General features: G+C 39.7%; 2 protein-coding genes across 3 annotated transcripts in view; one reads left to right on the forward strand and one right to left on the reverse strand.

Annotated features, from left to right (window-relative positions):
- The window catches only part of LOC138980227 (failed axon connections homolog), a 29,526-nt gene extending 21,631 nt beyond the window's left edge, over positions 1–7,895 (reverse strand). The window contains exon 1 of one of the 2 annotated variants that reach the window (XM_070353067.1): positions 7,622–7,895. In XM_070353067.1, coding sequence (XP_070209168.1) covers positions 7,622–7,752 — 131 coding nt within the window. In that variant the 5' untranslated portion in view covers positions 7,753–7,895. The remainder of the gene's footprint in view (positions 1–7,621) is intronic. The other variant, XM_070353066.1, reaches the window with a different exon arrangement.
- A 357-nt stretch (positions 7,896–8,252) lies between these two features.
- Positions 8,253–22,436, forward strand: LOC138980228 (MICOS complex subunit MIC27-like). Its single transcript, XM_070353068.1, has 9 exons — positions 8,253–8,276; positions 10,299–10,427; positions 10,847–10,972; positions 11,556–11,610; positions 13,081–13,098; positions 14,357–14,452; positions 16,081–16,224; positions 17,319–17,332; positions 18,779–22,436. Exons 1-9 carry the CDS (start codon positions 8,262–8,264, stop codon positions 18,920–18,922), a joined length of 741 nt encoding a protein of 246 aa, XP_070209169.1. The 5' UTR covers positions 8,253–8,261; the 3' UTR covers positions 18,923–22,436.
- Positions 22,437–25,690: the final 3,254 nt, after the last annotated feature.

The raw sequence follows: 25,690 nt of genomic DNA on the forward strand, positions 1-25,690 counted from the left end.
GAATAATTTTAATATTTTAATTTTGATAACATAAAAATGAGTTCTGAAAAGACAATAGTTAATCTAGTTTATCACGCTGCAGTGATTGGAGGCTTGAGTGTAGGTTACACAATGCTGGGTAAAAGTCTCCTCAGAATGAAACCAGCCGACTTGGGAAAGTTAGACTTCGAAGACGGTGCTAAACTAATTGGTGTTGTGACAGCTTCCTTTGCAACAAAAGACTTCCTGGTGAAGCAAGGAATTATTCCAGAAAATATAAACATGTAAGACAATAAAATGGCTAGCTTGGTTATGATGGTGGGAGGTGCGATTGTAAATGCGCTTGCATTTTCTGGCAGCAACTATTTGTTTTCTAAACTGCAAAATGGTGAAGAGAGGGAAAGGCACAACAAAGCCATGGAACAACTGGCGAAAGCACAGGATGAATACGAGAAGAAACGAATTGCGCAGTTAGACTTTATGAATGATAAACTCAGGCAGCAAGGACATGCAAACAAAACCTTTGCCAATGTTGATGCAGCCATTCAAGAATACTATCTTGTAACTGGAAAGAAAATGAAGACAAGTGCTCCTCCAAAACTGGGTGACTTTTATCAGCCTTCAGAAGAGCAGAAGGTGGGCGAGATTGTTTTCATTGTTATTGGTATGGCTGTTGTTTACTTTATTGCGCGTGCTGTCAAATCTTAATATTCTGTCATTTAAAAAACCATGAGTGATGCTTTGTTATCTAAAATATATTATTCCCCAAAAGGATACTGGAAAGGAAGAACTGCTATTGACAAGCTCAGTGACGCAGCAGGTGTTTCTCAAGATATAGCAAAGAAATGGTTGTCAAAGCAGGCAGTTTGGCAGATCTATTTACCTGCACCAAGAAACATTACACGACCACACTTTGTTAACATTAAACCGAATGACACTCATCAAATAGACCTGCTGTATTTACCGCATGACACAGTCAGAAGGAAGAAGTATAAGTATGCACTGACTGTAGTTGATGTTGCAACAAGATACAAAGATGCTGAACCGTTGACAGAGAAAAGTGCTATAGCTACAGCTGTTGCCCTGCAAGAAATTTACAGACGTGGACCACTAAAGTATCCCAGAATGATTCAGTGCGATGATGGTAAGGAGTTTAAAGGAGCTGTCAACCAGCTTCTGTTAAAACATCATGTTACAGTGAAGAGAGGTATTCCAGGAAACCACAGGTCACAGGCTATTGTTGAGAGCTTTAACAAACAGTTGGCAGAAAAACTGTTTTCATATCAGTACCATCAGGAATTTTTGGACACAGAAAGTAAATTGCGTAACACTGAATGGGTCAAAAGATTACCATCAGTACTTAGAGCAATGAATCTGGAGGTATTTAAAGCTACAGGGTTAAGACCAGTTGATGCAATCAAACAGAAAACAATACCTGTTGCTCCAAAGTCAACAACACCAGTGGCATTACTACCTTTCAATCAGAAAGTCAGATATTTATATGCACCCGGTGAAGCTGAGGGTGACAGCAGGAAGCGTGCAACGGATCCAATCTGGAGTATTGACATTCATGAAATCAAGAGAGTAGTAGAGACAAATCCACCTATATATTACTTGAGAGAACCAGCACCGCAAAGAGCCTTTGTAAAAGAGGAATTACAATTAGTTCCACGTGGTACAAATGTTAAATGATTTTTTATTTCAGATTTTATAGTGTTAACAAAAATGGAAGCAACTTCATTTTTTTAATTTATATTTTTATTTTGAGTTATAAAATCAAACTCACAGCGATGGAAGACTCTGTATTAGAATCTTTATCGACAGTATTTGACACCGTTGAATTACAAGTAACGGATCCTCAAAATGTGCAGTCCAGTGTGCAAGACGCCATTGAACAAATTCCAAACAATTTGTTGATTGAACCTCCAGTAAAAGTGCAGATAGTCAGTTTAATAAAATACAAAACAATCAGTGATGAGGTGCTAGAAGTTCATGTTTCAACCAGACAACTAGCACTTAATTCTATGGCAGAATTGAATGGAAACTGGGCAGATGAAATGATGAAACGGTTTGAGCAAGCTGCAGAGGATGCAAAGATGAAAGGATCCGGATGGTCAGAAGGTGAAATTCTAAAAATAGAATTGAAGCTAAGTAAATTTGCCCCCATCAGAGGTAGAAGTTACATACCTTTACCTCCTGCTCTTGTCAAAAAACGTGCTGTGCTGAACATAAAGAATGATGATGACAAATGTTTTATGTGGTGTGTTCTGGCAAGACTGTACAGTGTAAAGAAAAATGCAGAAAGAGTGTCTAACTATCATGCATACAGAAATAAACTAAACTTTACTGGTATTGAATTTCCTGTCAGCATTACAAGCATTGACAAATTTGAACAGCAAAACAAACCCATCACCGTAAATGTTTACACGTGGGATGAGGAAGATGAACTGAAACCAGTCAGAATATCAAAGAACTCACCAACGATTGGTGATTGTGATACTAACCATGTTGACATGTTACTAATGACTGATGGTGTAACATATCATTACACTTTGATTCGTACAATGAGTAGACTGATGGCGAGCACAAGCAATCACAATAGTAAACAAGACTTTTGTAGGCGATGTCTCTTGCGTATTCCATCAATTCATGCAGCACTTATACACAAGCAACATTGTAAGAGCGTTGATGATGCGGTTGTGAAGTTAACAACACCACCGCCAGACAGCAAAGTGTATTTTAAGAATGTATGCAAACTACAGAAAAGTCCTTATGTTGTTTATGCTGACTTTGAATCTATCATTGTGCCATATGAAGGACCTTTACCAAAAGACCTACCTAAAACAGTAACTCTAAGTAATCATCAAGTCTGTTCATATGCATTTATTGTTGTTAGTTCAGATGGTAAACATTCTAAACCGCAATTGTACAGAGGACCTAATGCAGCAAAGAACTTCTTACAGCAAATGAACCAAGTGCGAAATGACTGCTCCAAACAACTGAATCTTTCAGACATTGTTATGAAACCTGAAGACCAAGAACAGTTTAACTCTACCACACAGTGTTGGATATGCGAACAAAGTCTAACACCAAACACAGACAATCCAATAGTAAGAGATCATGATCATGTAAGTGGGCAGTTCCGAGGAGCAGCACACAGCAAATGTAATCTACAATTAAAGTTTGATCCTAAGACTTGGAAGCTTCCAATCTTCTTCCATAACTTGCGCGGTTATGATTCACATCTGATCATGCAGGCAGTAACTGATGAATACAAAGCAAGATGCATTGCGCAGTCTTCAGAAAAGTACATGGCCTTTACTCTGAATAGTTTATACTTCTACGATTCTGCTCAACATCTGATGGGAACACTTGAGTCTTTATCTTCATCACTAACTGCTTTTCCAATCACATGTAAGTACTTTGACAGTGACTTAGTTAGAAAGGGAGTCTATCCATATGAATACATGGATTCGTGGGAGAGGTTTGATGAAGATGAGTTACCACCAAAGGATGCTTACTTCTCACGGCTGAAGGGTAAAGGTATAAGTGACGAAGACTATGAACACGCTAAGACTGCATGGAATAAATTAGGATGTAATACAATGGGTGATTATCATGATCAATATTTGTTGGCTGATGTTTGTTTACTTGCAGATATATTTGAGAATTACAGAAGAACATGTATGAAGCACTACAATCTAGATCCTTCACATTACATATCTGCACCAGGCATGAGCTGGGATGCATTTCTTAGATTTACAGGAGTAAAGATTGACTTGCTATCAGATCTACCTACACTTCAGATGATTGAAAATGGACTACGTGGAGGAATCAGTATGGCTTCACACAATTACTGCAAAGCCAACAACAAATACTTGGACGACTTTGATCCTATGAAACCTTCTAATTACATCATGTATCTAGATGCAAACAATTTGTATGGTTGGGCAATGTGTCAGACGCTTCCACTTCGAAACTTTAAGATCTATTCAGGACCATTTTCACAATGTGTTGTGCTGACAATATTAAAAGCAGGCCCAGACAGTCGAAAGGGATGGATACTAGAAGTTGACTTAGACTATCCACTATCACTTCATGATCTACATAATGATTATCCTTTAGCGGCTGAGAGGTTAAAAGTAAACCCAAGAGAACCTCCAAAGCTGGTGCCCAATCTGTTTCACAAAAAGAAGTATGTGTGTCACTACAGACTGTTACAGTTTTACATTAGACATGGATTAATTTTGAAGGCTGTTCATCGTATAATTTTATTTGATCAAGAACAGTTTATGAAACCTTACATCATGAAAAACACAGAACTGAGAACCAAAGCCGCTGATGCATCAGAGAAAGACTTTTTTAAACTGATGAACAACAGTTGCTTTGGTAAGACAATGGAAAACCCACACAAGAGAAAGGATGTTAGACTTGTTACAAGAGAAAATGAGGCCATCAAGCTGACATCCAAACCACAGTATCAAGACTTTAAATACTTTCATGAACAGCTGTATGGTATCTTAATGAAAAAACTTGTAGTCAAGCTTGACAAACCAGTATTCATAGGCTTTACTGTGCTAGAGTTGTCAAAACTGTTGATGCTTGAGTTTTTGTATGATTATTTGAAACCAAGATATCCCAAATCGAGAGTACTTTACACAGACACAGATTCATTCTTACTTGACATTCCAGCGGATGACATTTACAAAGATCTAGAAGCTGAAAGTCCTGCAGTAAAAGGAAAAGATTCTTTTTATGACACTTGCGACTACCCTAAAGAATCACCATTGCACTCAAATGTTAACAAGAAGGTTATTGGAAAGATGAAAGATGAAATGAATGGGAAGATAATTAAGGAGTATGTTGGATTGCGTGCAAAGATGTACAGTGTTGCAAGTGAGAAAGGGGTGGTTAAAAAAGCAAAGGGTGTAAGCAAACAGGTTGTAAAGTCGAGCATATCGCATGATAACTACAAGGAAGCACTGTTTCAGAAGCGAGTGTTTCACCATGACAACCCTAAGATCAGTTCCGCGCTTCATCAGATCAACACAACTATTGTAAACAAGAAATCTTTAGATGCTAATGACACAAAGCGCGTTTATTCATCACCAGAATATTCTTATGCAATTGGCCACTGGAGAACAAACGGGACTCCAAATAGTCTGAGTGTGTAATAAGAATTTTTGTCAATCGGGAAAACCCGCTATGACGGGGAAGTGTTTGTGAAAGGGGAGTAGGCTTTGTTGAGTTTCAAAGCAGCCACCAAGTACACTTGTCAAAGCTTGATTCAATAAACAAGTTTTAATATTCATGAACCACGTGATACACCAGAACCAATCGTGGTGGAACAATATTACACAAGTCATTTGCATAAAGTGCACTCGGTGGCCTCCTGAAAAGGCAGCCTAAATATTGAAGCGAAGCGTTGAAACAGAGTGACCCAAGCCGCCGATTTACCAGCAAGACCTACCGTTCACGCGTGAACGGTACTATTTTTAGAATCCTAGAATTCTTGAGAATTTCGGAGCTGGCTTGTTTCTGGTACACATACAGGCAAAATTGGTCATCACTGAGTTTGTGTAACACAGGAAGTTGTGAAATACGTCACGGCAAAATTGTTACCAAAAACATCGTAGATCGTATTGTGCAGGGTCAACTGCAACAAACTCAAATCGAGCCATTCATTCCTTCTTGTATTTGAGCGACTTATATACCAACATTTTTATGTCTTATTTTCAGCACAGGTGTAGGAAAAATCATATACCAAAGTCTTATTTATTTTCTAATTTAACATTTTTTTTACAAATATGACCATGGTCTTTTAAACATACAGTGACATTAAACATTGTTATGTTAAAAAAAAGAAAAAAGAAAGAAAGCTTTTGCGCACAAATCAGAAATACAGGCCAAACCGTGAGTTTCTGTGGCAAAGCGCGACAGAGGAAATTGCACTGGTTTTATTTTTAGATCAGTGGGAAATTTTCAAGAACAGACGCTTGCATTTGGATGTGTCCAATAATAGTAGGTTTGGTTGTGATCAATCAGAATAATGTAGGCAGGGATGTCGTTAGGCGTCGGACATATAACGATGAAAATCCCCAAATGTCCGATTCACATTGTCGCATGTCGGTCAGATGTCCTATCGTTTTAGCCTGAGCGTGGTCATTGTCCGATATGTACTCCATTCCTTCGGACAGCGCGATATTCGTTAATTTTCATTTCAAGATACAAATCTTCTAAAAGACCGAACGCTCTCGTGTTCAGCTGACACTGAAGTTGTCAGTGCCGTATTGATCTTTTCTTTTGTTGGGAATTCCCGAACCGTCTGGTGCAGCCACAGAGATCTGCAGCGCACTGATCTAAACTGAATAGTGCATGCTACAGGAGTACGGGAGACAACTCCAACTGACTAAATTTGTCGTCTGCTTTTGTTTTCGATACGACACGAAGCACTGACGGGAAGAAAAAGTAAAAATAGAATCACTTATAAAGAGTTAACTATTCGTTTAGACAGTCACATTGCATGTATCAGATATAATTCTAACAGTGAAAGAACATATGAAGTAAAGTTTGTAAATGAGAGAGCGTATTGAGCTTAAGAATGTTGTATAAGAGAAAGGGAGAATGTACGTTCTGGGTTACTGATTCCGACAGACCCGGCATTGGTTCAAAACAACCTTACTTTACTGTATTTTTTTTGTATGGATTTATGCAGTATTTTTCTGATTTTGTCGCATGTTTCATTTTAGTAAAAGTTTAGTCCAGAAGCCTATTTTGCGTTAATATTTAGGGTCTGTCGGAATCGGTGAGCCAGAACGTACATTCTCCCTTTCTCTCCCTGCCTCACCTGTTGGTCATGTGAACTCCGCTGCCTCACCTGTTGGTCATGTTGACACCCCATCCTCACCTTTTGGTCATGTTGACCCCCCCCCCCCCCATCATCACCTTTTGGTCATGTGAACCACCCTGCCTCACCTGTTGGTCATGTTGACCCACCCTGCTTTTCATAGATTGGCCTCTATAAAAAACCCAGCCTCACCAAATGGTCAACTTGGTTACTTTGTAACAACTGTAATGTTGTTTTTTTTACAAGTTAGTAAAATTAGAATTGATCAACAAGTTTTATTTTCTAGAACTATAATTGGAGCATCTAAGTTTCATAACCTACATTTTTCTGCAGCTGCTCTTTAAAAACAACAAGAAACACTTTTCCCTTATTTTTGACCCTCTGAAATACCGAAATAAAATAAAATCCACAAGCGATAGAATGAATCTTCCTTTTGACTTGAAAGCAAACATGATTTGGTAAAAGAAAAAAACCTCTGTCATTTAAACATGTTTTTTCAGAACCATTTGGTCACTATGTAGCAACTGACGAACTGTTACACTTGGCCTCCGGTGATATTTGATCACCTCCTACAAAGCAACCAATTGATTGAATATCCCAATTTTTGCTGATTCCTGTGTGTGAAAGTGGTGACTTTAATAAAATTGAACTTTCAAGTTTCTGGGCAAAATTTTGTTTTTGCACTTTCTTGTCACACATCTGAGTACCTTTTCAGTTTTCTGAAAACGACCCATCTGCATGTGGTGCCAACGCCTGAACCGAATTTTTCGCATAACGTGTACCAGTGCAACTTACTCTGCATTCGAAGCTGTAGTATTTCTTCTCAGTCTTCTGTAGACCAAGATGCCGGCCGTAGCAACAACCAGTCCACCAGCAATAGTTGTTAGAGCTGGGTGGTCTGAGTAGATAGTCCGTATCGTCTCCATTTTGTCCTGTCAATCTGTCGTCGGTGCAACGCATGAGCCTCGTTTTTGCTCTGGACGCATGTACCCAAGTTGTCTTGTTACAGGTGCATACGTACTGATAAGGTACAGCTGTCCGTTCGACGGCTGTCGACGTTTGTTTGTTTGCTTTGTTCGCGAGCACACTGAAAATTAACCAGCAATAAACCTATTGACTTTTTGCTCTTTCTTCGCTTTAGTAGATTATCAACGGCAAGGGAAATGCACATTCAAGTTTGGCGGCCATTGATTGACTGTCAGTTGATTGGCGTCACGTTCCTACATCAAGAAAACAATTAAGGCCAACAATAAAGTTTGAATATATACTTTTCCATACACTTGCGTTGTTCCAACATATGCATCAAAATATTATACGATGCTAGACTCTCGCTGTCCGGAGATAAATGATAAAGTACCAGACATTCAGAACAAACAAACTTTGCAGACGACCCATTTCAATCAAGGGAAACTACTCTCTTTCAAATTCTGTCAAAATGGCCGTACGCCGGGTAAGTCACCGAATTGTCCTCTAAAGCAACATGTCATCAGCTGGCTTAGACTGGTTTAGACTAACTGCCAACGTGATAATGACGGATGATACAACTCTTTAGTCTTAAATGTTGTTTTTGTTGGTTCGTTTGTTCATGAGAAGTAAGACATTGTTTGCTAAAGCCTATTACAGTACCTCAGCCTCATTTATACTGACAAGTGACATTGATCAGCTCAATCATGCTCCTCATTTCGATTTTCAAGAACTGGATGATGATGATGAAAGGTGACAATTGATTACATGCAATGATGCATATCATTACATATGTATCTTTATCCCAAACATAGTTTTTATATTGCTTTAATTATTTTTATCAGCACATTCAAGTTTTCATCAATTTTCAACTCGAATACTTGTTGAGGTTAATTGACAACGATCATGTTGTTGAAACTTTATAATTATACTGACGTCCAAAAGAAACGCGAAAAACATTATTTATTTTACAAATAATTTTTTTCTGGATTAACAAAAGTTGCGTTATTTTTGGCAGCCAGTATATCAAGACCGATGTCTGAGGAAGGTGTATTGTGAATGTTACCGCATCAGGGCACTTGCAATCCACGTAAAGCCCGAGTTAGCTGAGACATTTTTCTTGTGCAGTTCAGCTGCACGTGCAAGAAAAGCACAAAAGCTGATCAGTGAGTGGTGTTCACTGTCACTAGAGGATAAAAATGGCACAAAGTTACAGGTTTCATCAGTCCCTCATTCGACGCAATCACCATGCCAAGACTCACTTCTGCTGAACGCGAGAGAGCCATTGGACGTCTGGAGGCTGGGGACACGCCGGAAGCCGTGGCTGTGGCTTTCCAATGTCACATATCCACCATTTATCGTCTCCTGCAGCGGTTTGTGATAGCTGGCTCTTCTGTTGATGCCGAGCGAAGCGGCAGACCCCGAGTGACGACGCCAAGGCAAGATCGGCACATTTTCCGCAGCCATGTTGCACATCCCTTCAGAACAGCTGCAGAAACAGCCAGAACTGTTATAGGGACACACCAGGCACCCATTTCTAGGCAAACGGCCAGCCGGCGACTGCGCTTCAGGGGGCTGAGGAACTGCCGTCCAGCCAGGGGACCCGTCCTCACCGTGCGCCATAGACAGGCACGCCTGCATTGGGCGCCAGGCCACCTCAATTGGAACAATGTTCGCTGGCAGAACGTGCTTTTCAGCGATGAAAGCCGTTTCTGCATTGACCATGCCGATGGGCGTGTTCTGGTATGGAGAAGAAGTTGTTACCGCTATGCTGACAACTGTGTCGTGGAGAACAACGCCTGGGGTGGGCCCCAGCCTCATGTTGTGGGGCGCCATCGGCCACAACCAGGTGCTAGGTCCCGTTATCTTCCAAGGCCTGGGTCCTGGACCCGGCAACGGCGTAACAGCGCAGCGCTATATGGACCAGGTGCTGCACCATCATGTGCTGCCCTTTTTTTAAGCCCATGGAAACTGGGTTTTCCAGCACGACAACGCGCGCCCCCACACCGCCAGGGCCACTCAGGATCTCCTGCACCGCTCAGGCATCCAGGTGATGCCTTGGCCAGCGTTATCTCCTGACATGAACCCTATTGAGCAATTTTGGGACTTGCTCCAGACACAGCTCAACAGGGTGGTCCCAAGGCCCACAACTGTCGCTGATCTTGATCGGGCCGTCCGGCAGGCCTGGACCAACATTCCCAGGCAAGCCAGCAACACGTTGGTCCGTTCAATGCACCGCCGATGCCAGGCCGTCATCGATGCTAATGGGGGGCCACACACGCTATTGACTGTTCTGTTAAGCGCTAATAACGCATGGTCTCCGCAACCTTACTGTGTTATGGACCATAAGTCAGTGTTCTACTCTACCAAAAATTGGACATTAATAATGAAATTTGAACTTTTGTACGATTTTTTATTAGGCAATAAATGACACTAGACACTGTTTTTCGCGTTTCTTTTGGACGTCAGTATATATCATCATTACTTTTTTATTTATATTTTGTGGCAGGCAAGTCAGCTGCTAAGAATAGGGGTTGGGTCAGCAGCCCTGGTTTCCATCCCAGCCATGTCCTACAACTTCAAGGTCCACGCTGCAGAGCAGATCAGCGATGGAGCAAATATGGTCAACATCACCAAGGTATAAAAAAAAATTATAAAAAATATGCATGTATTTATTTGCGTATGAGCACTGGTGTGAATTTGCTAGTCCTGTAAACACGGTTGATATTATCTCGATTATTGCTATGCTACAGTGATGCCCAGTCATGTATGACCGCAGTATCTTTTGAGAGGCACTCAGCTTCTTCTTCTTCTTCTGCGTTCGATGTTGAGAGGCACTCAGCAAAAATTGCTGTCTCTGGAATTGGAAAATATTATGAACGTTCCATTTTTACATGATTTAGTCAAGTTTTGTCCTGGGAACAACACTGTTTTAATCTCTTATACTTTACCTCATACATACTGTACATGTATATACTTTCAGTACAGGTTCAACTGACCTATTGTCCTCTGAGGCTGGGAACAACACTGCTTTAATCTCTTATCTTTACCTTTCAGCTTCCAGTGTACGATAACCCTGAGGACAAAGCGGAGTACCGTTTCGAGCCAGAGAAAATTTCTCCATTCCGTGAAGTCATCTCTGAAGGCAGACGAGCAGTCTGGGAATATCTTGAAACTATTAAGGTGACAGTGTTTGCTTGTCTGTTCAGCTACGTTCGAGTGTCTGTCCTTAAGGTTGTTTGCTTGCCACTGCCAGTGTATTTTAGACTGTATGTTGCCTTTTTTCACCATCACTTATTTTTGTGTGTGTAAAGTTCTTCATAAGCACAATATTTTCCTTTCAAAAGTGTTGGCCATGAAAACTACACAAGCATATCAGATTAAAACATCAGTTCAAGCAACATGTGAAACAGAGAAGAAATGATTTAGATCTATACTTTTGCTTGATCAGCAAGTTCAAGCATTGTTAGGCCAAACAAAAAAAATAGTCTGTTTACGGTAACCCGACCGACCCTATTTTTTTCGCGCGACCCTAGACTTTTTTTTGCATTTGGGGGGGGAAAAAAAATTTTTTTTTTTTTTTGCAAAATAACATAAAAATATGGTTTTTTGGAGAGAAAAAAAAGGGGAAAAAAATCCCGACCTACCGACCCTATTTTTTGGGCCTATGTTACCGTAAACAGACCTATTTTTTGGGGGGGGCCTTGGATGTTTGTGTGCCAAATGTGCTCCATTTGCTGAGAGTGAGAGTGTTGATGTTTTTCAGGAAACAACCGACACAATCAAAGAGAAGTTTGCCATTGGCAAGGCACACACAGAAGGTAAGCCAAATATATGTATAAACTTAATATCCGTAGATCAATAAATGAACAAAATGGGAATATTGTTAAAGGCACTCTCCTTCTTAAGCTTCCCGTAAACCATCACAGATACTGTCAGGCTTTTACACACAGTACAAACACCCTTCCATTTGAACACTCACCGAACGGGAACATCCTAGGTGCCCTACATAATGAGCGAGCAATTTTTGAAGAATTAATTTTTCGGATTGTCTCCATCTCAATCGGACCCATCCTCATCCTGAACTCAGGTCAAAAATGAGTTACTTCCCTTCAACTGGCGATAGCCGTGGAGTGATGATTATCAGAATGAATCGGACTGTGGTGCGTTTTGGCGCTAAGACCTAACTTTTAAAATGTAAATAATAAATTGACAGCTTGTTACACAAACATTCTTAAATCATAAAAGAATTCTTATTTCATCAAGACAAGATCTGTACAATTCGACGTTTTGAAAAAAGAAAAGCCCGGAAGCAGGGTCACGCAAGGTCGTGGTTTTCGTAGCAGACGGCGGTTTATAGGCAGTCAAAAGCCATCGCTAGAGTCCTTATGAACCACATTCGTTTGTTTCGTGAAAAATCAGAGGTACATAATAACGTGCTATTGCAGATAAGCTCACAGCGAGCCGCATTCAAATTACAAACTGACGACTGCATTGTGAAAAGGGGAAACTGGATCACACGGGTTCACGATGGCTCAGGGGTAAGATAAACCACGCAAAAATAAATTCTTTGAAAATTGCTCGCTCTTTACGTAGGGCACCTAGGATGTTCCCGTTTGGTGAGCGTTCAAATGGAAGGGCGTTTGTACTTGTGTGTGAAAGCCTGACAGTATCTGTGATGGTTTACGGGAGGCTTACTGTGCCTTTAAGAAAAGTGTTGGGCTATAGATTGCTCAATCACCATCTGTGTGCCCAAGTGGGGGGTGTTCTATCCTATGTAAAAGCTTGGCCATTAACTTGAGATTGTGAGCCGAGCCATTTGCATGAGACGGAGTGTGACTGAGTTTATAGGTGAATAGGAATACTAAGCAAAACAGCAGGTAAACAGTGCAGTATCTTCATTATATCTGTACATGGGTGGATGAAATAAAACACACATAGTCATGCAAGCAAGTATGCAGAAATGCACAAACACACACACACACACACACACACACACACACACACACACACACACACACACACACACACACACACACACACACACACACACACACACACACACACACTTATGCAACCGCACATAATTTTGTAAGCAAACATACACATTCACATTCTCTTGCATTATGTTTGACTCCTTCACATAATCCTGCAAGCAACATTCACAAGTTTGGTTCAAAGCTCACTTTATTCCTTCTAATCTTTTTTGACAGAATGCATACCTTTCTTTATGTTTTCTTGATTAAATTTAAAACCTAAATACATTCTTAATCAAATTGACATTTTGACAGTTGGACCAGCCGATGTTAGTAAGTACAAGCAGCAAAGCAGTTTTGGCTAATATAAATAAAAGTTATCACTTCGTTATTGTTTGTTGCTGAGATTCTGTTGGTTTTCTTGACAGTGTTGTGTATACGTTTTTGAACATTTTTTTTCCCCTTCCTTTTGACATTATCGCTGCCCTACACGCCACCAGGCGTGAAAGGCAGTAAGTAAGTTTTGACATTATTCTTGCCTATGTACGTGAATGATGTGAAAGATGGTGGACGTCAGGTTTATTTGTTCCTTAGTTAGTCCTGTGTATATTTGTTTCAGTCATGAACAATTAGAATATTGTGTTGGGCAAATCAGACCTAAGTTCCTGAGACTTCTGCAAAGCTAACTGTTTCAGTGCAGTTTTTACTTAAGGAAACGTAAATGAAGAAGACAAATGATACAAAAATAGGCCTGCATCTGTTAATTGTCCTGATGGACAGTGAGAGAGAGAGAGAGAGAGAGACAGATGCAACATTTTGGGAGAAACAAAAAGTGAAGATAATGTTTTTAAGTACATAAGTACACGTCTCAAGCAGTATAACTTAAGGGATCTTCAAACTATGTAAGGCCAAAAAGCAAAAATAGTCTGTTTACGGTAACATAGGCAAAAAATATAGGGTCGGTAGGTTGTGTTTTTTTATTTTTATTTTTTCTCCCAAAAAACATATTTTTAAGTTATTTTGCCCAAAAACAAAGACTTTTATTTTATTTTATTTTTTTCCCCCCCCCAAATGCCAAAAAAAGTCTAGGGTCGCGCGAAAAAATAGGGTCGGTCGGGATACCGTAAACAGACTTTTTGTTGTTGTTGCCTAAACAGTTCATTTTATAATAATCATATGCACACTGAGGCTAATATTACCAAAACATGTCCCTATCTGGTCACTGCGCCCACTGCTCCAGGATGTAAATCTCAATTTCATGGACGTGCACATACTGCTTATTTCTTGTGTACTCCTTTTTTTCTTACTCTTTGTCTTTCTTTCTCTTTTTCTCTAACTGTAAAGAACAGATGAGACAGAAAATGTTTATACCAGTGCATTTCTTACAGTTACAATAATAGTACAGTACAAATTACAATATTGTATTGAAGAAGGATACATGTGGATGGTACATTAAGATTAACTGATTTTTTTGGAATTTTTTTTTTAAAGGAAATTGAATTGTCGAAGTTTCAGTCCTGGACGTTCATTTTTATGGAAATACAAATGAAGAAGATCTGAAAAAAATTTATTTTTATTTTGTGTGGCACAGGTTTCATCGACTTCCTCCAGAATGACCCTGGCGCGTTGCCTCGTGCCGCTGTCATCACTGTTGCCGGTTTGGGCGGCATCGTTGCCGGGTACAAAGGTGAGTGTTTTGGCCACTACTGGGAAAGGACAGATCCTTTTCTTCTGTGTTCGTGATCCTTTCTTTTGACAAGTGGGCTTTTACATGTATGGCCGAATTTTTGTTTTCCATTCAGGCAGTTATACTCCATTTCCAGGGGGGGTTGATATTTTTGTGTTTATATAACCCAATAAACTCTGGAACAGGTTACCCCTACAATTCAACCAGTTCAGGCACATTTTGATTCAGAGAGCTATTGTAGGGCACAAGTTACAATTAGAAAGATATCAATGTAAAAAATAGTACAGTGGAACCTGCCCTTATGACCACCTCTCAGAAGAGACCACCTGCACACAACAACCACTGTGAAGGATCCTAGACAAGTTTTTCTTTTATGACATGTTATTCACCTTTCCACTGGGCGGGGATGTAGCTCAGTCGGTAGGGCGCTGGATTTGTATCCAGTTGGCCGCTGTCAGCGTGAGTTCGTCCCCACGTTTGGCGAGAGATTTATTTCTCAGAGTCAACTTTGTGTGCAGACTCTCCTCGGTGTCCGAACACCCCCGTGTGTACACGCAAGCACAAGACCAAGTGCGCACGAAAAAGATCCTGTAATCCATGTCAGAGTTCGGTGGGTTATAGAAACACGAAAATACCCAGCATGCTTCCTCCGAAAACGGCGTATGGCTGCCTAAATGGCGGGGTAAAAAACGGTCATACACGTAAAATTCCACTCGTGCAAAAAACACGAGTGTACGTGGGAGTTTCAGCCCACGAACGCAGAAGAAGAAGAAGACCTTTCCACTTTTGGTTGTTGATATAGACAGGTCCGACTATATCTATTCCATGTTGGCCAGTTCCACAAGGAAGAAGTGGTTCTACCCCCCGCGGGTTAGGGGGAGTCCCATATTGGTTGGGACGAGAAAGAATTTACCCGATGCTACCCAGCATGTCGTAGGAGGCGACTGACGGTTCTGTTTCTCCTTTTACCCTTGTTAAGTGTTTCTTGTATAGAATATGGTCAGTGTTTGTAAAGATTTTAGTCAAGCAGTATGTAAGAAATGTTAAGTCCTTTGTACTGGAAACTTGCATTCTCCCAGTAAGGTCATATATTGTACTACGTTGCGGGCCCCTGGAGCAATTTTTTGATTGGTGCTTTTGTGAACAAGAAACAATTAACAAGTGGCTCTATCCCATCTCCCCCCTTTCCCCTATCCCATCTCCCCCCTTTCCCCGTCGCGATATAACCTTGAATGGTTGAAAACGACGTTAAACACCAAATAAAGAAAGAAAGAAAGAAAGTGGTTCTGGTTCCACAATTACTGTGATTTTGAATTTCAGCAGTAAAAATATGAAATAATATTGAGTTTGTAGTTATGTATATAAGTTACTATATATAGTTAGTATTATATGATTCATTCGCTCGGCTTTCTGACGAGTGGATGTAAACTGATACATAGAACTATCAAGATAAGTTTTGTGTGAATATTTGTTTGTCTGTTCACTTAAAAGACCGTTGGGTCGAAACATCTGTGAATGTATTGTTTTGTCAATAACAAACGTTCCAACAACCTACCTTTCTTGTTTTTTGATTCTATATATATAGTTAGTAGTTATATAAATGTTGATGTGTTTTTGTTTTGTTTCAGGGGGAGTGATGAGAAAGATGTTTTTCAGTGCAAGTGCTATTGCTGCAGCCACATCTTTGTGTTATCCCAACGAAGCTGTTGCTATGACCACTGAGGCTTACAACGTGGCGCTGGTCTCCGTTAAAACCCTCTGGGAAGGGGATGGTGAGTTTGTGGGAGAGAAGGTGACAGAGAGAGAGAGAGAGTGAGTGAAGGAGACTGGGTGGCCGAGTGGTAACGCACTTGCGCTCGGAAGCGAGAGGTTGCGAGTTCGACCCTGGGTCAGGGCGTTAGCAATTTTCTCCCCCCTTTCCTAACCTAGGTGCTGGGTTCAAGTGCTAGTCTTTCGGATGAGACGAAAAACCGAGGTCCCTTCGTGTACACTACATTGGGGTGTGCACGTTAAAGATCCCACGATTGACAAAAGGGTCTTTCCTGGCAAAATTGTATAGGCATAGATAAAAATGTCCACCAAAATACCCGTGTGACTTGGAATAATAGGCCGTGAAAAGTAGGATATGCGCCGAAATGGCTGCAATCTGCTGGCCGATGTGAATGCGTGATGTATTGTGTAAAAAAAATTCCATCTCACACGGCATAAATAAATCCCTGCGCCTTGAATATGTGCGCGATATAAATTGCATAAAATAAAAAAATAAAAAATAAAAATAAATCCCTGCGCTTAGAACTGTACTCACGGAATACGCGTGATATACGCCTCATATTGATTGATTGATTGACAAGATAGAGAGAGAGAAAGAGAAGGTGACACAGAGACAGAAATAGAAGCTGAAAGAGAGAGAAGATCAATGTGTATCTGTCACTGTGTTTATATCAGGTGACTTTCATCCTAAATATTTTCACAGGGCTTGATTTTCTTTTTTTTGTGTGTGCTTTGTTTGTTGTTGTTGGTTTCACTGGACAATAAAGAGTAATTAGATACATAGTAATTCAATGAAGTTAAAATAACTTCTCAAGGAGACTGCAGTACATCTGGGTAGGATATCCAAAAGGTTGAAAGTCAATAAAGTCTATTCTATATTTGAAAGCAGCACATATGTTCTCAGTTAAAAGGTTCACTTGAGAGTCTCTTGACTGCATGTTGGATTGTTATTGCTATTCCTGTTTTGTTTTGCCAATTCACACAAAGCCATGAATGCATGATTTCTGATGTATGGATATGATTGCTAATGTATGGATATGATTGCTAATGTATGGATATGATTGCTAATGTATAGATTTCATTCTTCTGTCCTCAGGTACAAGTGGAGAGGTGAGTGTTGTTGTATTTTACCTCAGGTTATCAATCATGCATAGTTTTTACATTTAGTTATAAGTTTTGACAAAATGTTTTCAGATAGACCAGGAATTGAGACGAGGGTGGTGGTGTACGTGTCTCTGTGTGTGTTCAGGCCGACAGATTGACTAAATGCTTCGCGCGACTTGTTTGCATGGTTTTTTTACCTTTGTGAAACGGTATCACATCCATTGCCCATTGAGATAAGTCTTCATAAGGAATGCATTATTCTGTTATTTTTATTTTGTGAAACTGTATCATATTCATTGCTGTTAAAATTTGTGAGTACAAGTCATGTAAAGGTGCTGTTCTGCTTGATTAGCTGGAACTTTTCGCTTGAGGGAGGAGAACATTTGTTGTCTTTATTTCTTAGGACTGAACAAGAATAATTTTTGAAACTTTCTGAATTAGCTGCAACTATTAGCTTTGGGGAGGAGAAAATTTGATGTTTTCATTGCTTTGAACTGAAATACAATAATTTTCTTTGCACAATTGTGTGGCAAAAAGCAGTTTACTTCTTCTTTTGTCTGAGCATAACTTTTCACGGCTACTTTTTTTTTCTCAAGGTATATGTTCAGTTTTATTGTACACATACTGTCACACCTGCCCTGGCGACCACCTCTCACTCATGTCTAATGACCACATGCCCACAACGACCAACCCAAAAGATCTGTACGACTTTAAAAAAAATATATAATTCACCTTTCTATAGCAAACACCTTTCAATACCAACCCCTTGTAGTCATTCCCTTGGGTGGTCATTGAAGTCAGGTTCAACTGTATTTTTACAACTGTTCTTTTGGTGTAGGTTCAATCTCCTCGTTCGGCGAGAGATTTATTTCCCAGAGTCAACTTTGTGCAGACTCTCCTCGGTGTTTGAAAACCCCTGTGTGCATGCATGTGCACCATAAAAAAAACCAAGTTCACAGCCTAAGTCTCATGGCTTGGAAACATGAATACATGCATGCGCATGATAAAAAAAAACCAAGTTCACAGCCTAAGTCTCATGGCTTGGAAACATGAATACATGCATGCGCATGATAAAAAAAAAACCAAGTTCACAGCCTAAATCTCATGGCTTGGAAACATGAATACATGCATGCAGGAAAAAGAAAGAATGAAAAATAGGTAACGCCGTACTGAATGGAAGCTCGCTTTCCCCAGTGAGTAAACAGCCGGAGTTTCCATAAGGGCAACCTCACAGGACTATAAGTAAACAGCCGGAGTTTCCATAAGGGCAACCTCACAGGACTATAAGTAAACAGCCGGAGTTTCCATAAGGGCAACCTCACAGGACTATAAGTAAACAGCCGGAGTTTCCATAAGGGCAACCTCACAGGACTATAAGTAAACAGCCGGAGTTTCCATAAGGGAAACCTCACAGGACTATATTAATAAAATCTTATCCTTATCTTTCAACAGAAAAAGTCCGTGGTCCAAGACTCAAGTCCCACCACGGCCGACAACCAGAACATGACGGTGAAGGGAAAGAATGGGCTGAAGGGGGACCCCGGCCAGTCCAAGGACGAGGATAAGGACATGTACACCACCAGGACAAGGAGTTAACTTTACTTTTACCCTGTTAGTACTGTAAAGGCACAGTCTTTCCTCACAAAATCATTTTACTCACCATCTCAGATCTGGTTGGGTTTTTACATGGGCCTGATATTAATTGAGCAAAGTTTATTTTATGCAGCTTGCTGCTCAAAGCTTTGGCATTGAATTTTGGGTGAAAAAACTTTGGGAAGTCTTCACGAAGTCAACTTTGGGCTCAGTCAAGGACAGCCTTAGACCATCTCCACATTTGGACACATACCAACTAGCATCTTCCTGGCTGCTTTCAGTACAGAGTTGGAATTTTTTGGACCAGTTAAATTCTTAACTGTCAGTGTCACTATGGTGTCAATGTAGGGAACTAATTCATCAAAAAGAACAAATAAATAAAATTCCCACTCTGCCCAGAAAGCACATATAAAGTTGATTTTTGGTTCGTCTTGACCCAGTAGGAATGGCTTTGTCTCATGTAAAAACAGGACCAGATCTGTGCGATGATGAGCCGAATTGTTTAAGGACTGAATCAAGGAACACATCTGTTGGTTAGGCCAAAAAAACAAATAGGTGTGGTTACGGTAACATAGCCAAAAAATATAGGGTAGGTAGGTAGGCAATCACTTTTTTTTTTTTTTACTTTTTTTTCTAATGTGTACAAATTAAACCTACTTGACAGGGAAATAAGTGTGCGACTCGGGCGATTTCGCTTTCATTGCGTTTTTTGCACTCGGTTTGTTTGGGTTTTTTTTGGTTTGTTTTGACAAATGTAATAAAAAGTTATAGGATCGGCCCCTAAAAATAGGGTAGGCCGGGTTACCGTAACCACACCTATTTTTTTTTTAGGCCTTAGAACCAAGCAAAGAGATAGCTTTTGAACTCTGTGAGGTTTCGATTTGATTGTTGCAGAGTAAAATCTCCTTGGAAGTTCCCTGGTTAAGTTAATTCTGCAAGTTGAAAATGCAAGCAGGGTGTGCTAATTGGTGCAAGTACAACGCTCTTGAACTCTGTGAGGTTTTGATTTGCTTGTCACAGAGAAAAATTGAATTGGGTTTACCTTGTTCTGTTGTTTTCAGTTTAAAGTAGGGTGTGTTAATGGCAAAAGACAATTTGGTAATATTATAAGGGCAAAAAAACTGGATCTGACAGTGAGGGTCTTCAAGGTTTTTTGTTTGGGGGGGGGGGGGGGGCTTTTGGGGAATGTTAAATGTCTTTTATACAACTCCTGCAATGCAACCGAGGGGTGGATTAAATCTAGTTGATTATTTTTAGACAAGTGAGAAATTAGAACGAACTACTTTGATTAAACCCAAAAATCACACGTGGATTATTCGAAGTAAGAATAAAGAGGGATAAAAAATAATCAACACTAGAATTTATTTTTAGAACATTTCAAACCCAGACGATTGGACCCTGTTGCGGAAGAATACGTACAATGTTGACTCAAAACTGTAACAACAATGGCTGACGTGTATGACTAGTCGACAGACGATGCCATTTGCTTTGTGTGTGATTTTGTTGTTGCTTACTGTACATGACATACATTATGTGTAAAATCCAGTTCTTTAACAGGCAACAAACCTTGCAAATTTCCAGAAGCTGCAATCTGAAGCGACCTATCTCTGATTCTAGCAGACGATCTCTCCAATGTTTAACACAAAATCAGCAAACTCTCCTGTCACATAGAACGTCCATTATATAGTGCAATGTTGAAATGAAGTTACCGGTCTGAAACATTTAGTCGTTTCTTCAGAGACAATCCTTGTTCTCTTATCATCTACAGATTTACCGCAGTCTTCACCACGCGAATTCACAACAGTCAGACTTTCGAACATGTATACAATCTACGTAGGCAAGCACGATACGTCATGACGTCATATGATTCCTAGCATATTGACGTAATGCTAAACATCCGGTTATCTCGAGTTTTCTCCGTAATACATGTCCGTGGGTTTTTTCAATGTTCGGTTATTTCCGTGGCTTCATGCGGAAAGGGAACCGTCGTCTGCAATCAACGACATGGACCATTCTGGTCCTTGCTGCTGACAAAAACATGATTTTAACACAGAATGTAATGTCAGAATAGCTATATATAAACGCTATTGTGTTTTAATCGTAGCAATGGGGTCCGATATTTAGACGAGACAAGTATAATGCCGACGAGTCGGAGACTAAGAATAAAGTAAAAGAATAGGGACTATTTGAATGACGCGCATTTGACACTCTGAGTGATTAGGCTGAAATGAAATTGCCTACAAAATGTCGTCTGCATGACTGCATGTTCGACCCGTGTTGTTCGTTGTATAAATAGCTTAAACAATGACAACTCGTTGATTACTGGAAAATAAACCACTCGTGGGTATTTGCAGCCGCTTGGTAATTCACTCGTGTGCTCCGCACACTCGTGAATTACCAAGCGGCTGCAAATACCCACTCGTGGTTTATTTTCCAGTAATCAACTCGTGGTCATTGTTTAAGCTCTATTTAATGCATCTTATTTCATATACAATATATAGTAAATAAAAATAAAACGGTTAGGGCTAAAGAATACATTCTAGCCGTCATTGTGATTTTTCATGGTTCGTGGACTTCTGATGAATGTCAAATGACTGCATCTCATTTTATATACATTGTATCTGCTTTCATGCTTATAATCCTGAATTAAACAAAAATTCAGGGTTAACAAGAAGTAATGCACTGTTAAATACATGTTATAGAAAGGCCATTGTAACGTTCATGTTCTCGGATGATTTTTATGGGGGAGTGACATTTTTTCATTTCAGTAGGTTAGAGTACAATCTAGTTCACTTAATAGTAACTTTCATACATAATTCTGTTTTTGTGACTTCTGAACCCTTTTGAAAAGAATAGTTTTATTTCCTTAGTTTAAGTTAAACACTGTGAAGATGTTGAAGTTCGACTGAGTCATGTTGACTTTCACTCGTGCTACTTTTGTTAGTTTGAATGATGTACGTTTTCAGGTGATGATAATAAATATTATCCCCCCCTCTGCTTCTTTCTCTCTGTAAACTTGTAGGGCTAGTTATTTTTCGGTAACTTACCCAACAACCAAAATCACTTACCCAACAACGGGCCTGAATCCTCGATAGCTCATGGGTAGAGACTGTACACATTGTGGATCTACTTTTTGCGACTCAAAAGTTCAGAACACTCTAACGTACAAAATATACATTTCTGGAGCAAACAATACAACCATACCGCATTTAAACCAGCAACTACAGGCTTGAACACATGAATCTCAATATAAAATCCATGAGTTTGGTTGTTTTTTGAATTCAGATCTGCCGTGCACAATCGTTTATCGCTAGCAAGATTCCAAGGAAAAGTAACTCTCATACTTTGTCTAGCGACACGAGTAGTTCCCCTTCCAGATTTTGGCTCCATCGACAAGACTGCAATCCGACGGTCAGTTTTCAACAATATTTCATTTTATAAACAGATCACACGCAATCAATTGCAAACATTTAATCAACTTGAAGAACATGCAGCGGTTTTATACACTATTTTGTCCCAGAAAACTAAACTCCATACAGTGTTTAGCGTTGGAACACGGGTGTAAAACTTCGTCTGCTAGTCACATTCGAGGAAAGAACATTTCCTGAGCGATACCAAAACATGAACAGAACACACACTATCTGCCTTTACCGCCACAGCAGAATGACAACATAACTATGTACTTGATTTTAGTTCAAAACATGGAAACTGACAAGAAGTGTGAACAGATTTGAATGATTTGCACGGAACTATACAACCGCGCATTAATCGATCGCCTGCGCAGGTAGACTGGTTGGGTGAATATGATTTGATCAAACTTTCGCACAAAAACTCCTCTTTTCTTTGAATAACTGAAGAAAGGAGGGATAAAGAGGTTACATACCTCGTCTCAGTGATTATCAAAAATAATGGTCTCAGTTCGCGGTCATGAAAAAGCTCGCTGAAGCTCGCATTTTTCATGATCCGCTAACTTCGACCATTATTTTTGATAATCACTGAGACTCGGCATGTAACCTCTACCTGTACAAACACTTGATTTTGCTGCATGTTTTGAACAGTTTCATATCAGAGCTCTTCTATTTTTTTTATACGACAAAAATGTCTTCACATTGCTTCACACCTATAGACCTTTTCGGTATCTGAGCAGCTCTCGCGAGACACGCTCTTTGTTATGCTTTGAACATCGCGAGAACTTTGAACCTTGGCTTGTGCAGCTCGCACGAGATCGCTGTACCACATGCTTTGCTATGCTCTGAAGTTTGCGAGAGATTACGAGAGCTTGGAATACTGATAGGGTCTATTGTATTACGAATAAATCTTTTCTGATCAGTTTCAGGTTTGCATCAAAGTCAACTTCAGGCACAACAAACGCACACATACACACATATTTTGCAATGTAAACTGACATGTAAACACACAATTTATTGCTTCATTGTAGTCATTCTATAAAAGAATCAATTGCAATTTTCTCATCAAAACCAGTTATCTCGGCTAGTGCTAAGTACTCTCATTTGATCTTCAGACTGTAAATGGCAGTTTAATAAGAATAAAAATAAAAGCATTTTAAGTCCATACAGTAAGTACATACAGTAAGTACATTCGCATTGTAAATGCCATCTCAAAACACTCCCTCTCCTTTAAGTTCTAGTGCGAGGATATAATTGCTCTGCACCGTAATGATTAACATTAACATTATCTTTGATTCACTATGAGATCATTAACATAACACCATCTTTGAATTATCACATGATTTCATAAATGTTGCCTCTGAAGTGTGATTTTATTCAACATGAGTACATAATAATGAACTTGTATTCCGCATTTCATATATTCTTTCAGCTTAACTTTTTTAAGTTACCCGCCTTCCCGTACACATGGCCATGTTCACTGCCACTGATCTGACCTGGATTCCACAGTAGTTTAAGAGTATCCTTTCACTTGCACAAATACCAAAAATCAATAGCATGGCTGCATACATTCTCTGCAGAATGCTTTTTAACCCTTAGGCTGGTTGTCGCAACATATGTCGCGCTACTTTACGTATACTGTCACCTGGTTGTCACGACATATGTCGCGCTACTGGCTCAGTCTGTTTGGTCGGTTCCGATCAACTCCCATGGATACGAAAACCTATATGACCGTTTTTCTTTATTTTTCTCTCTGTTAATTCACCTGCAGTGGCTATGAAACATGTGTTACAGAATTGCACCAGTGTAAGTGTTAATTTTTATTTAGTTTTAGAAGATTGAAAAACAATTTTTGGGGTTAAACTCCCGGTCTTTACTAGAAGCACACAAGCAGTGTTGAGGTTTGGTGTGCATTTAATTTTAGGCACACTCCTTCTCCTGAAAACAGTTCAGCTCAGCGTCTCCGATGTGGCCAGGCTTTTACATGGTACCGGTCCATCCCTCCACTTGGTCACATACCAAAAATTCCCAGCCTGTGAATAATTTTGTAAATGCAACTTAAAGTGGCTTTTCAAAACATTAATTCAACCAAAATTCCCACGGTACAGATGAGACCCCAGGCTGTTCATTTTGGGTATGTGACCAAGTGGAGGGATCAATCAATCAATCAATATGAGGCTTATATCGCGCGTATTCCGTGGGGATTATGTTTTTTTTTCAATTTTTATTCAAGGTGCAGGGATTTATTTATGCCGTGTGAGATGGAATTTTTTTACACAATACATCACGCATTCACATCGGCCAGCAGATCGCAGCCATTTCGGCGCATATCCTACTTTTCACGGCCTATTATTCCAAGTCACACGGGTATTTTGGTGGACATTTTTATCTATGCCTATACAATTTTGCCAGGAAAGACCCTTTTGTCAATCGTGGGATCTTTAACGTGCACACCCCAATGTAGTGTACACGAAGGGACCTCGGTTTTTCGTCTCATCCCATGTCAAAGCCTGACCAGATCTAAGATGGTGAGCCGAACTGTTTTCACGAGAAGGAGTGTGCCTTAAAGTTGAAAGTCTGATATTATCCCGTGTAAAAGCCTGGATGTGTAAAAGCCTGAACAGATCTGTGGTGGGGAACATGATCGCTTAACTTACACGAGAAAAAGTTTTCCTTTAACTATTTATCCTGTCTTCTGCGTGTTCTTTTTTATCTATAACTATTTCTTACAGCAAAAACAAAAAATACTTTACGAGGCAATCATTTTTAACATGGCCTTAATATCCTGAAATTAGGCATAAAAACAAAAAAAATTGCGTACAAATAAATACAAATAGCACAAACAAAAAGAACACACAGAAGGAATGCCAAAGAACAGCTCCGCTCCGAGCAGTAATAATACATAGTGTGATTGTACATACATGACTAAACGTGTAGGTTAATGAACTTGTTCACAAAATAATTAGAAAGGATGAAAAAAAATGAAAACAGAAAAACAAACAAAAAGTCACACATTTGATAAGTGTCAAAACTCGACGAACATTAAAAAAAAATTAAAGAAAAGCACATTCACACAAAAAGTGAATACTTGATGAAAACCATTCACACAAAGAGATGTTCTGCAAATCAAAAAGTACATGCATAAACAAAACTATGAGGACTTTAATCGATGTCAAAAAACAATGGCTGTTTTGCCGCAAAGCAATGCAACCTCTTGTGTAAGCCTTGAAATAAGTTGGGACAGAGATCCAGCATGCTTGAATATTACATTTATAAAAGCAATGAGAACTGACGCGTGTTTCTTTCAGGCGAGATATTCTTTTGGCTAGCCGCTCGCAAAGCTAGGAGGCGAGATCGTCTATGA

This window comes from Littorina saxatilis, linkage group LG11 (assembly GCF_037325665.1).
Source record: "Littorina saxatilis isolate snail1 linkage group LG11, US_GU_Lsax_2.0, whole genome shotgun sequence".
Lineage (NCBI taxonomy): Eukaryota > Metazoa > Mollusca > Gastropoda > Littorinimorpha > Littorinidae > Littorina > Littorina saxatilis.